The 12591-nt window shown below is 41.5% G+C and overlaps 1 protein-coding gene and 1 pseudogene across 1 annotated transcript; one reads left to right on the top strand and one right to left on the bottom strand.

The window, feature by feature from the left end:
• Positions 1-3751: 3751 nt before the first annotated feature.
• On the bottom strand, positions 3752-4302 carry LOC127771679 (1-aminocyclopropane-1-carboxylate oxidase homolog 1-like; annotated as a pseudogene).
• A 2406-nt stretch (positions 4303-6708) lies between these two features.
• LOC127770124 (bZIP transcription factor 30-like) lies at positions 6709-12058 on the top strand. Its single transcript, XM_052295799.1, has 4 exons — positions 6709-7595; positions 7699-7831; positions 7905-7989; positions 11883-12058. The coding sequence occupies exons 1-4, from the start codon at positions 6709-6711 to the stop codon at positions 12056-12058; spliced, it is 1281 nt and encodes a 426-aa protein (XP_052151759.1).
• The last annotated feature ends 533 nt before the right edge of the window (positions 12059-12591 follow it).

Below are 12591 nucleotides of genomic sequence, written 5' to 3'. Positions count from 1 at the left end.
CTAGCCGATTGGTTTATATTGGATTATATTGTTATTTTATTACATCATCATCAGCCGATTGCCTTTATATCATTATCTACATTGGACACATAGACAATTGCTTAAACCCTATCGCTATCGGCTGGTATCGGCATCGGCTATTATCGGCTATCGGTTGGAACTACTCCATCGGCTTGTCAGCCGATTGGCTGTTTTGATCTACTATTTGCATATCTTGTCAGTTGCAGGATCAAACTGACTGGCACGCCCGCATCTCATCATATTTGGACCTGCACTGGAGCTAAGCAGATCTCCCAGGCCGATGTGTTCGATTTTTTTCAGTCAACAGTGTGCTTGCAGGGATGTCTTCTTTGAGTATGCCAACAACATCAAGAACCTGTTGGACACCTTGTTCATGTTGCTATCAGAGGCTCTTGGGCTCAAGCAGGGCTACCTGCCGGACATAGGATGCAACCAAGGGCAGATAATACTCTGCCACTAATACCCTCCATGCCCTCAGCCCGAGCTCGCCATAGGGACGACATGACATTCGGACTCTGGCTTCCTGCCCGTGCTCCTCCAGGACCAAACTGGTGGCCTGCAAGTCCTCCACAACAACCGGTGGGTCAATATCACGCCATTACCTGGAGCATTCATCATCAATATAGGCGATCTCATGCAGGTATCTGTTGACAAAAAAAATCGAACACACCGGCCTGGGAGATCTGCTTAGCTCCAGTGCATGTCCAAATATGATGAGATGCGGGCGTGCCAGTCAGTTTAATCCTGCAACTGACAAGATATGCAAATAGTAGATCAAAACAGCCAATCGGCTGACAAGCCGATGGAGTAGTTCCAGCCGATAGCCGATAAAAGCCGATGCCGATACCAGCCGATAGCGATGGAGTTTAAGCAATCGGTTATATGTCCAATGTAGATAATGGTATAAAGGCAATCGGCTGATGATGATGTAATAAAATAACAATATAATCCAATATAAACCAATCGGCTAGCAATGATATGATAAATAAGCATCAATCCGAATTGTATTGATCGTAGGGATAGATTACATAGACCGTGGGTGTACATATTTATACCCATGGGTTGATACAAATCCTTGTCGGACAAGAAAGAAACTAACTTAAAGATAAAAAGAAAATATAAAGTCCTTATCGGACACTAAACACACTTTCCTAGAGATAAAAGGAAACTAACAAACTATTCCTAATTAATAGATAAACTGCCATGCCGCATCCTCTTTAAACTCGATCACTTAGGGATAAGCTTCCTTTAGTAGATTGATTTCCTTAACCGAATATAGCAGGAATCCGACTATTGGCGACTTGATAACTCCCATCGGCTGCAGCATCGGCTGATTCCGAGATGCTGCAGCCGATAATGATTCTAAGCCGATGACGTCTTTGCTGATTACCAAATTTCACTGTTAACACATGCCCCCCAGTTTTGGAGTATGAGGACTCATGCTCCAAAATTCTCTTCTGTCTGATCTTGTAATCGACTTTCATGAGCTGATACTGATGTGCTTGCCCCCCGAGCCGAGATTGAATGATCTTGGCATTGACTTCTTCTTCAGACATGTGGATATAAAATTTGTGGTCCCACCAGGCGTGCCAATCTGTGTTGACGAAAAAATCGAACACACCGGCCTGGGAGATCTGCTTAGCTCCAGTGCAGGTCCAAATATGATGAGATGCGGGCGTGCCAGTCAGTTTAATCCTGCAACTGACAAGATATGTAAATAGTAGATCAAAACAGCCAATCGGCTGACAAGCCGATGGAGTAGTTCCAGCCGATAGCCAATAATAGAAGATGCCAATACCAGCCAATAGCGATAGGGTTTAAGCAATCGACTATATGTCCAATGTAGATAATGATATAAAGGCAATCGGCTGATGATGATGTAATAAAATAACAATATAATCCAATATAAACCAATCGGCTAGCAATGATATGATAAATAAGCATCGATCCGAAGGTTAAAGCACACATCGGCTGGAGGTCCGATGTCATGAAATTCACAAGATTAGATTAAACAATGAAACCTTTGTTGTCATCGGCTAAATCCAACTTATATGTATATGCAATCCTCATGAGCCGATGCAACTTCCAGATAACTCACCGGCTGAAACCCTGATGAAACCCTTATTGGCAATCGATAAGCAGGCTAGAGATTATGGTTCTAAGTACGACTTAGTAGATCAAACTTAACTGGTACAGTACTAAGTATGAAAAGAAACATAATATCTACACAATCAAGCCGTTGACTGAGTTTTCAGGGTGGTAGATGTCTAAGCTAATCTAATCTAGTAATGCGATTTAGCCGATACCGGTAGAAACCCTAAAATGAGAAGCAGCCGATAGAGCTAAATTGATATGCTAAGACTAGATTAACAGAGACATATGATAAATAGGTAGGCAGATATATCATCCAAACCAGAGCAATCCAAGAGGTCGAATGTACTGATGCAGCCTTGAACGACGCCGACGTAGACGATACAATTGCCTGGGCCGAGGGAACATTGGACTTACCCCTAGCCGGAGATCGAACACCGATGCAGCCCGGCGTCAGGTGCCAAGTCCCGCCGGAACGTAAAAACAAAGTAGGAAAGGTAAAAGGTGGCGATGCGCCGAATTGTATTGATCGTAGCGATAGATTACATAGACCCCGTGTGTACATATTTATACCCATGGGTTGATACAAGTCCTTGTCGGACAAGAAAGAAATTAACCTAAAGATAAAAGGAAAAATATAAAGTCCTTATCGGACACTAAACACACTTTCCTAAAGATAAAAGGAAATTAACAAACTATTCCTAATTAATAGATAAACTGCCATGCCGCATCCTCTTTAAACTCGGTCACTTAGGGATAAGCTTCCTTTAGTAGATTGATTTCCTTAACCGAATATAGCAAGAATCCGAGTATTGGCGACTTGATAACTCCCATTGGCTTGATTCCGAGATGCTGCAGCCGATAATCATTCTAAGCCGATGACGTCTTTGCCGATTACTAAATTTCACTGTTAACACACACGTAGTGATATATCCGGAATTTCAGAATTTTAGAAATGGGTAGTTCAACTTACATACTCCCTCCGTTTTAGAATTTTAGAAAAATTCTTACATTCATATTGATGTTAATGAATCTTATATATCTTTCTAGATTTATTAACATCAATATGAATGTGGGAAATGCTAAAATGACTTATATTGTGAAACGGAGGAAATACTTTTTTAAACCGCAAATATAGCAAGGACCAAATGTGCATCATGATATATTAATAATGGAGTTTTTTTTGTCCTTCCAAGAGTTATGTTTAGCTATGTATTTTTTTATGGTCCCCGGACCACTAGGACCACCCTTTGGACACATCTATCAGCACACGTGTTTCTTTTACAAAATTAACCATAGTGATGAGCATCAGAGATTCAGAGTGTACTACAGTTTATGAAACCTTGACAGACAGTCAAATAAGCTTGGCTCACAAAACTTAAAACTGATGTGCCATAACAGGAATTTTGAGTACCCATTTTCAGATGAACAATATACACATGCTTTAGTAGTAATGGTCATTGGATTCTTGCGATTCCAGTCAGTCCAGGCTAATTGTGGAACAATTGAGTAGTAAAAGTTATGCAAAATATATGGAACTCTTCTACTATTCTTCAAAAAAGCAAACGTTATTTACAGCCACAGATTTACTGGTACTAAAAAAATAAAAAGAATGGGGGAAAAAAGGAAAAGAAAAGAGCGGCTCTCACCGGCAATATTCCGGCAGGTCGCCGGCGGGCGGCGGGTCGGGTGCCGTACGGAGGTAGAGCATGTCGCGCCAGTTGGCCGCCAGCGACTGGTACAGGTCGAAGTTGCAGTTGTACTTGGCGGCCCTCGCCGGGTCGCGCGAGTAGAGCCGCGCCTTGTCGCTGCCCTCGCTGCCGCGACCGCGGCGCCGGCCACCTCCGCCGGTACGCCGTGGCCCGTCACCTAGAGGAATGCCCACTCCACCGCGGCGCGCCGGATGGTCACGACCACTGCCTCCCTGTCCCCGCCCGTGCCACCGAGGTCAACCACCGGGATGGACGGTGGAAGCGGCGGCGATTCTTGGCTGCTGCTCGGCGGCGGCGGCGGTGGTTCGGGGTCCGGGACGCGGAAGATGCTGGGGACGGCGGTGACGCCCGAGGCGACGAGGCCGTGGACTCCGGACAAGGTGGCGTTGAGCGCGCGGTGCTCGGCTTCGCGGTCGTAGGTGGTAGACATGGTGAAAGGCTTGGAGGGGAGCGTGGAATCGCCGCGGCGAGACGAGAATTCAAGCGGTAGGAAGAACGCACTGACGGTTGGTTGAGAGGGAGAAAAAGGACAATATGCTATGCCACTCTTTTCGTGTGGTTTCGACGAAATATCACCTATTAGAATGGCAAGAATAAAATACCACTAAATAGGTTATTTTTAGGATATTTTACCACTTTAAAGAGTTTTAGGACCAGAATACCCCTGCTGTGGACAGAGAGCAAGGGATCAGATGTGAGCGCCTGGGAGAAGGCTGAGCTAGTGCTCGCCGGTGGCGGGCGGCGAGCACGCAGGGGCGGACTGCGATGTGCGGAGGAGGGTGGCGGCGCCGAAGGGGGAGGACGACTGGGCGACGAGGTGGAGGTGGGTAGCGCGGAGACGACGCATCACAGGGAGGAGGCGACGACGTGTATGGCGGCATCGACGGTGGGAGGAGGATGGCGGCGCTCGCAGCTTGCAGCATGTGTGCGCGCTCGCCGCCTCCAACGACGACGGCGGAGGAGGATAGAGCGGGCAACACCCCGTCCACCTTGTCACCCATCTTCATCCCAGCGTCGACGCCACCATCGTCCTCCCCCGTCGCCGCCGGCAACCCTCCCCCGCGTGCTCGCAGCCCGCAACCGTGCTCCCTCGCATGCTCATGGCCTGCCGCCGGCGAGCACTGGCTGCCGCTCCCCTCTCTCCCTTCCTCTCTATCAACAATAGGGGTATTATGGTCTTAAAACTTCTTAAAGTGGTAAAATATCCTAAAGACAACCTATTGAATGGCATTTTATTCTTACCATTCTAATGGGTGGCATTTTACCGAAACCCCATAAAAAGAGTGGTATAATGTCCTTTTTCTAACCGAGAGGGAGGAAAATGGAGTTTGACTAACTGTTAGAGTGTTGAAGGTTGCGTTTGCTAGCTTGATTGGTGATCTGACCATGGCATCGAAGACGCGAGCGTTCCGCTCCTTCCAAACCATGCATCCAAGTTATCGAAATGATACTGAAGGACTATGTTGGTTAGTAGGCTGAACTATGAAAGCTTAAAACACTGCTTGATTAAGTCTCCCAGAGCTTGCTGGGTGTAGGGACATCGCATGAATAGATGCAGACAGGTCACTGGCAACAAGGTGCACAATGGACACGATAGTTGGCTTACCAGCCGAGCTGGTTGACGTTGTCCGATGTCAGGCAGCTTTCTCTGGTCGTCAAGTACATGAAGAACTTTTAGCTGTCTAAACTTTTTTCCTTCCATACGATTTTGCCGCAAGATGCATGTCAATGAAGAACATCTTGTAGGCAGACACAGAAGAGTATTGGCAAGAAAGCAAGATTCCACCATAGGGTCCTTGTCATGCTGTAAGGCTATCCACGGCTTCTATTGTTGTGTGTGGCGCCACTATATATACACATCGCATTCACCGGTGTGTGAGCATGGTGTTGTGTTGTAGTGCTGTGCATGCGTGCATGTTTACCTTGTCAAATTTCAGTTTTGTTTTCGACAATGTCAGGTAGTTCCAGTCCTACACATGTGCAACTTGCTTTGTACGAGTGGGCAATGCAACCAGGTTGAGTGAGAAGAGCCGTACCATGGTTGAATTAAGGTGAAACAAATAGCTATATTTGTGGTGTCATATTTTTTTTATTAAAAACAGTTAAACTTTTTACAATACAAATTACATACATTTACAAGGTATTTATGTTATAAAATTTAAGACTATTTTTCAAAAATTTTCTACTGCACATTATATAAGAGAATTAGGATAAAACCATTGATTACCTACTTGAGAGAGCAAATAGCAGAGATAGGAAAAAGAAATGACTGCAATCAAACCAACAATGTGGAACCATATTTTTAGCAAAACTAAAAAAGTTACGGTATTATGTCATAATAAGGACACGATCCAACATGTAACATGTATTTGGTGTAATTTACTTACTGGACAATGAATTGACAAATACCCTGCAATGTGATGTCTAATTTTATCTACTTTCCTCCAATGCATAGAATTTGTAATTTAGGCAGAGTTTGATTCAGCTAGTCCTCACTTTTCAAGACTCAAGGCAATCTTTTTCTTTGCATATGACCAATTACAAATGTAAGTGTCACTACATATTTCTTGCACCGACCCAGTAGTTTCATGAGAAGTACATCTTAAATGCAAGCCATATAATTGCTTATGGGCTTTTGGCCCAGATAAGTCATAAGCGCGTGTTCGGAATAAAAGACAAGATGAGAGATTGAGATCGGTTTTATCCCACGCGCCTTTCCCTTTCTACATGCCACTCGTATAACACAAACAAAGCCTTCACATTTTGTTCATTGCTTCCCTCTCTCACATTCTCAATCGGCGACTCCTCGTGCTTGTTGGTAACCTCCCCCAAACCCTAGCCGCCACTTCCTCCCCCCCCCCCACCCCCTTGCTTTGTGCCGAACATGGAGGGTGAACCCTCGCGCCGCCTCTCTTTGCTGGACCGGTGCGACGATGGGAGCGAGGATCCGGTGGTGCCACCGCGAGTTCCCACCATCCTCAACCTCGCCTCCCACCACCGTCTTGACCGATCGAAATTCCTACCATTGATCCACCCTGCTCCTGCCCGCTTCATCTCTTCAACAGGATCTTCCTTCCCCCCCTACTCAGAACCACCACCTTCAGCCCCTATGCTAGAAGTTGGTAGTGGCTTTGGGCTTGAAGACTTATACTCGTTCTTTTCTAATCATTTTTTCTCGATGGAATCCATCAGTCTACCACCATGTGATGTTGTAGATGTGCCGCCGGTGATCCCTCTCGCACTACGGTCGGGGAGATCTAACCAGGGGCTTCCTAGCAAGCTACCGCTTATTGAGGGGCATAGGCGGTCGCATAGCGACATCCCCTTCGGGTATTCACAAGAACACCCACAAATGCCACCTGTAGCATCAGTTAAGCCGGAGGTCACAACGATCGAGGGGCACCAATTGGAGGATGTGGCGGCTGCTGCCCTCAAGGACATGGGCATACAGGCGTGGAGCCCTTCTGGTAGCATAGACAAAGAAGTTAAGAGCTCCGGTGCTGGCAGCACAACCCACCATTGCCGCAGCTTGTTGGTTGACAGCTTCATGATGGGGAACCTCAACTTTGGAGTTGTTGGACAGCAGATGTCCAGCCCCCCTCTGCTAACTACAGAGGTGAATGTTGGTGGAGGTGAGCCCATTGGTAGTACTGCTTCTCCCTTTGCTGCAGAGCTTGCGAATGTGAAATTCACTGAGGATGAGAAGAAGAAGATTGTGATGGATAAATCCCTCTCAGAGATTGTCTTGACTGATCCTAGGAGGGTCAAAAGGTGTGTGAGTTTCAATCTTTGTGTACGAGACTATTTAGGGGGATTGACAGTTTGACATAGTGTTTTGGTTACTGAAAATCAACATCTTATTGTACATTTTCAGGATTCTCAACAATCGGGCATCTGCCACGAAGTCAAAGGAGAAAAAGATGAAGCACGTAGGGGAGCTTCAACGCAAATTGCAGGTGCTGCAGTCGGAAACTACTACATTAGGTGCACAAGTGACAGTGATGCAGGTATGTTTTCAAAACATGTAATCATTTGATTAGGAGTTTTCACAACCTTAGTTACTGTTGGTGTTGTTTGTAGAGGAACAACAATGAGCTTGTATCACAGAACAATGAACTGAAAACTAGGTTGCAAGCAATGGATCAGCTAGCACAGTTGGGAGATGGTAACTTTCCTTCCTTGTTTTTCAGCATTTATTTGTTCAATTTTTTCAAAGTAGTAATCATGCATGTGCAAAGCATGTTGTATCGAGTATATTTCAAGAAGAAGAATGTCTTTCTTTAGAAACTACATTCATCGGGCATCGCGATAGTAATATATAGCATCTACAACTAAAATACATAGTTTGAAATTTAAAAAATTGTGCATATATTTGTACAACTGTATAACAAAATGTCTTTTATTGCTGAATGGCCGTGATTTGAGAATTACTGTTTCTTATAACAAATGTTGCTTGCCATACATCAAGAACATGATTCGGATACTATACGAGGAAAACGGTTCGCACAATTTAATATGTATGAGAGAAGGTAACATGTCAAAGAAAAACTTTACAGTTGTTTTATATATGATAATGTCTATAATCAAAACTAAAATTGAAAGTTAAAATAGAAACAACAAACACTTCAGCAACCCAAAATATTGTATTATGCATTTTATTAATAATGGCCGTTATTTAGAGTGAAAGAAAAATAACAGGGTTGGAATAAACCTCCACTTACTCAAAATAGATGGATAGACGTCAGGCAACTTATTCCTAGCATGCCATCAAATTTATTTCCTTAACACTATTACCTAAATCGTTTAACCTTCACAATAAATGTTTTTTGTCAAGGAAAGGAGAGAACAACCTTGAATCTATAGAATTTGGCTATCTATTAGCAGCAATGAATCCCTACATACTAGGTACAAAACACCCAAGGTTTCTTAAGGAATTTATATCAGATCTACCTTGTAGTTCCTATTATATAAAACAACAGTTCGATCATAACTTATATGTCAACCATTGTATGAAATGTATTAAAAAAATCTAATCACATTTGGGCTAAATGATGTACCAAAAGTATCAAATTGGTGGACGAAAATGGCGTTGAAAAAAAAGAGAAGTGAATGTGCTACTTTTATTATTTATCAACCCACCCAAATCACTGTGAAACATGATACGACTCTGTCGACAGAAAGCATTCAGATATCTTGTGAGTACTGATCCTATGTTGGACATTTGTCAATCAACTATGTCAGCAGAAAGCATTCAGATATCTTGTGAGTACTGTTCCTATGTTGGACATTTGTCAATCAATAGTGAACGACATATCTGCTAATGGACGCTTAAGCTCGTTAGAAGTTAGCAGGATTTCATATACTAGATGACCCTGTGTATTGCTGTGGAAACTTTTATAATCTAGTTTTCCATAGATAAGAGCTAAACATTAGCCTTGACATGTGTGAACATAAACAAAGCTTATTATAATGGATGTAGGCTTTGTCAGCTTACGATCTCACCAATATTTCAAGTCAAAGAGCACTTCAAAATAGAACCAAAAGTGTGCAAAACAACATTATTACAAATGAATCTATAAGCGCAAGGGGCATGGTTGAAGATTCTATTCAGTTTTACCGCTTGGACACTGAGCTAGAACAAAGACAGAGAGATGAACCTGACAGTTCAATACAACCTAATATGGGTAAGTAAAAAGTAAGAAATAAAACACAACAATTATAGAGATGCCAAACCCGATGAATCCACGCCAAAATAGTCAAAGAATACAAACTGAAAAAAAATCTGCTGAGAAACTGAAGAAAGATAATGATAAAATGATAATATACCAATCAGTAATATAATTTACAATGGAACAATTAGCATAGCACTACCTAGCATGGAGTACAGATTAGTGAAAATGTGGGACAAATCTTTTGCACCTACCTATTATGGATTTGGTACTGAATTGAGGAATGCATCCAAGATTTGGTATTGAATTGTGGTTTCCATCATAAAAAAATAAAATGGGTTTACATATTGTCTCCACAAATGGGAGATGGGCCAAGAGATGATCGTCACTGGCAATGGAAGATGTATATTATAAGTATTTCTTGTTAAGGTTATAGATGACATGATTAATTACCATGAAAGTAAATAGGTAAGATAAAACGGCTAGTTGATTATCATCTTGTCAGCTACATGAATAATTAGAGAATAATAAACCAGCAAGCATGTGCCTTTTGATGCGCTACACTCTAGCTGCCTGGAGGTGAGGGATGGCAATATGGGTTGGGCACCGTTCTGCTTGTATTGCATTACTCAATTTGTAGGGATTGGAAACAAATCTGGGACAACCAATGTTAATCTAGTGGCTTAAAGTAATTTAGATGATGTGGCTGCAACAGGGTTGAGAGAATTAGTATTAATTGTTGTTAGTGGGGATCAACTATATAGAGTTACTAGATGAATCCCCGTGCATTGTTGTGGGATGGTTGTGCATACAGTAATGACTTTGAAAAGATGTCACTACAAAATAATGAAAGAAAAAAAATCTGATGCTTAGTATTTAGAAATAAAACAACATTTACTTTGAGGTGACTTGAAATATTAAAAGAATCAAAACACTATTTGTAATATTTAGAACATGAACTGCTTACGGTAGTTTTACTTTTTCTTTGTTTTTTAAAATGGATGGTTAGGACAAAATCTGTTGATGATTACTTATGCATATGTTTTATTATAAATTACTTTCGGTTGTTTCATTCATTTTTCCATGACTTCGTAGCCGTAGCTCAAACGATCATGGATATATCGCTTTATTTATTGTTTCGTATTGTTCTTGCCTAGTTGGTCACGTCGTAGATTAAAATAGATCCGTATCTTATGATTTGGTACACAATTTCCATTGATTTGCAATGTGCTGTCTCATTGCACTTGCCTCATTATTTACTCAAGGATTACCTGTCCCAGATAGTTTTGTGCACACTATGACTCCAGTTCTGCTAACTTTGATATTCACGTATTAGACTCCCTCCTATTTGTGGGATAACTGGGTGGAGGAAGGCTCCCTCCTATTTGTGGGGTAGTTGGGTGGAGGAAGTAGTACTCCAAAATCTTTTATTTATATTTATGGACAAATCTTAAACCCAAAATCCCTTAAATTTCTAGAGGGAGGGACTAGATTTCCCTTGGGCCTATAGCCTCTAGTTGAATGTAAGACGATAGCAAGGGATATATGGAGAGAACAAGACAAAAGTAGGATATGGCTGAGTGCCCTCTTGTTGATCGAGATCGTCTCGCAGGGCCTTAGATTATTGCGGATTGCAGACATATATTTTCAAACTAGTAAACGATGTATTTTTTTTAAAAAAAACTTTATATATGAAATGTAAATTAAAACAAATCCATTTTTTTGCGTTTGAAATAGTTAACACCTAATAAATCATGCACTGATGGAGTGTCTTATCTAGTAAACAAGCATGGTGTAAACTTTATAATAATAGAGAAAGGCATCTACGCTTTAGAATTGTTTGGGCTCTACTTTGGTGTAGAATGGTGGGCACAAGCCCTTTTCTAGTATTATCACTAATTTGCAGTTAATACTCACTCCATCCTCAATTACTTGTCACTGTTCACCATCACTATTTCAATTTTAATCAGTAATAACTTTTAAACAACTAATTTGTTGTTAATGAAAATTATATGGTTAACGGTACAACACACATTGCTAATATAATATGGTGGTATACTTTTATGTTTATCCTTTTCTTTGCCAAATATTTGAAACTAGAGAAAGTACAACACTAGGCCACCTTTCTATCACACGTGCTAAAAATATAAACTTGAAAGTATAGTAGACAAATGACTAAATGAAATTATGTCGAGCAGCCTTAATGGGAATTTTGTTTGAAGAAACACTAATATGTATGTCTCCAAATCAGCCATGAATATTATTCAGGGCGAACCTTTAGGCCCTGCTGCCATGCATTTTATGTCAGCATTTACATCAGTAAATCTGGTCCATAACATTTTTTTTGTCTACTTTTCTTAACATTTGCTGTCTACTTTTCTTTGTCCAGCTCTGACTTCAATATTGGCTGCTGAGGCCCAGCACCTAAGAGCTGTTGTTAGTGAGATCAGTGATCCAAATCTACCAAGTGGTCCACACCAACAACTGAGCTCTGACATGGACCAACTGCAGCAGCTGCTTACACAGAGGCAGACATCACAAATCCAGCAAAATCAGCCACAATAAACTGTGGAACTTTTAGGGTGATTTCTCACAAGAGACTTTTGAAAGGGTTATTGCATATTATATTTTGCTAAATGTTGGGTAATACCTTTTTCTTAAGATAATTGAACAAAATCCTGCCTTTGCTCAATGAACAAAAACCAATTATTACACAAAATCGCTCAAAAGCAATCACGCACCAAAGAGTTGACAAAAACACACCGAATTTAACAAAACGCAAGCACAAACTAATAGGCACCAACACAAGATAAAGAACCCATAATTATTGAATCCTATTTATAAACCTCCACCGAAGATAGCGAAAAGCTGCATTCCGTTGACTCAAATTTACGATATGCTTATTAGCTTGATGTCATCACACCTTTGTAGTTATATACTTTTCTTTGTTGCACATCATTTTTTTAGACAAAAATGTAATTGCAATTATGCCAGTGAACTAAGTATATACTCTCTCCGTTTCTAAATATTTGACACCGTTGACTTTTTAGCACATGTTTGACTGTTCGTCTTATTACAAAATTTTGTGAAATATATAA

Source organism: Oryza glaberrima, chromosome 4, assembly GCF_000147395.1.
Source record: "Oryza glaberrima chromosome 4, OglaRS2, whole genome shotgun sequence".
NCBI lineage: Eukaryota > Viridiplantae > Streptophyta > Magnoliopsida > Poales > Poaceae > Oryza > Oryza glaberrima.
This window is presented reverse-complemented; position numbering and strand designations above follow the sequence as displayed.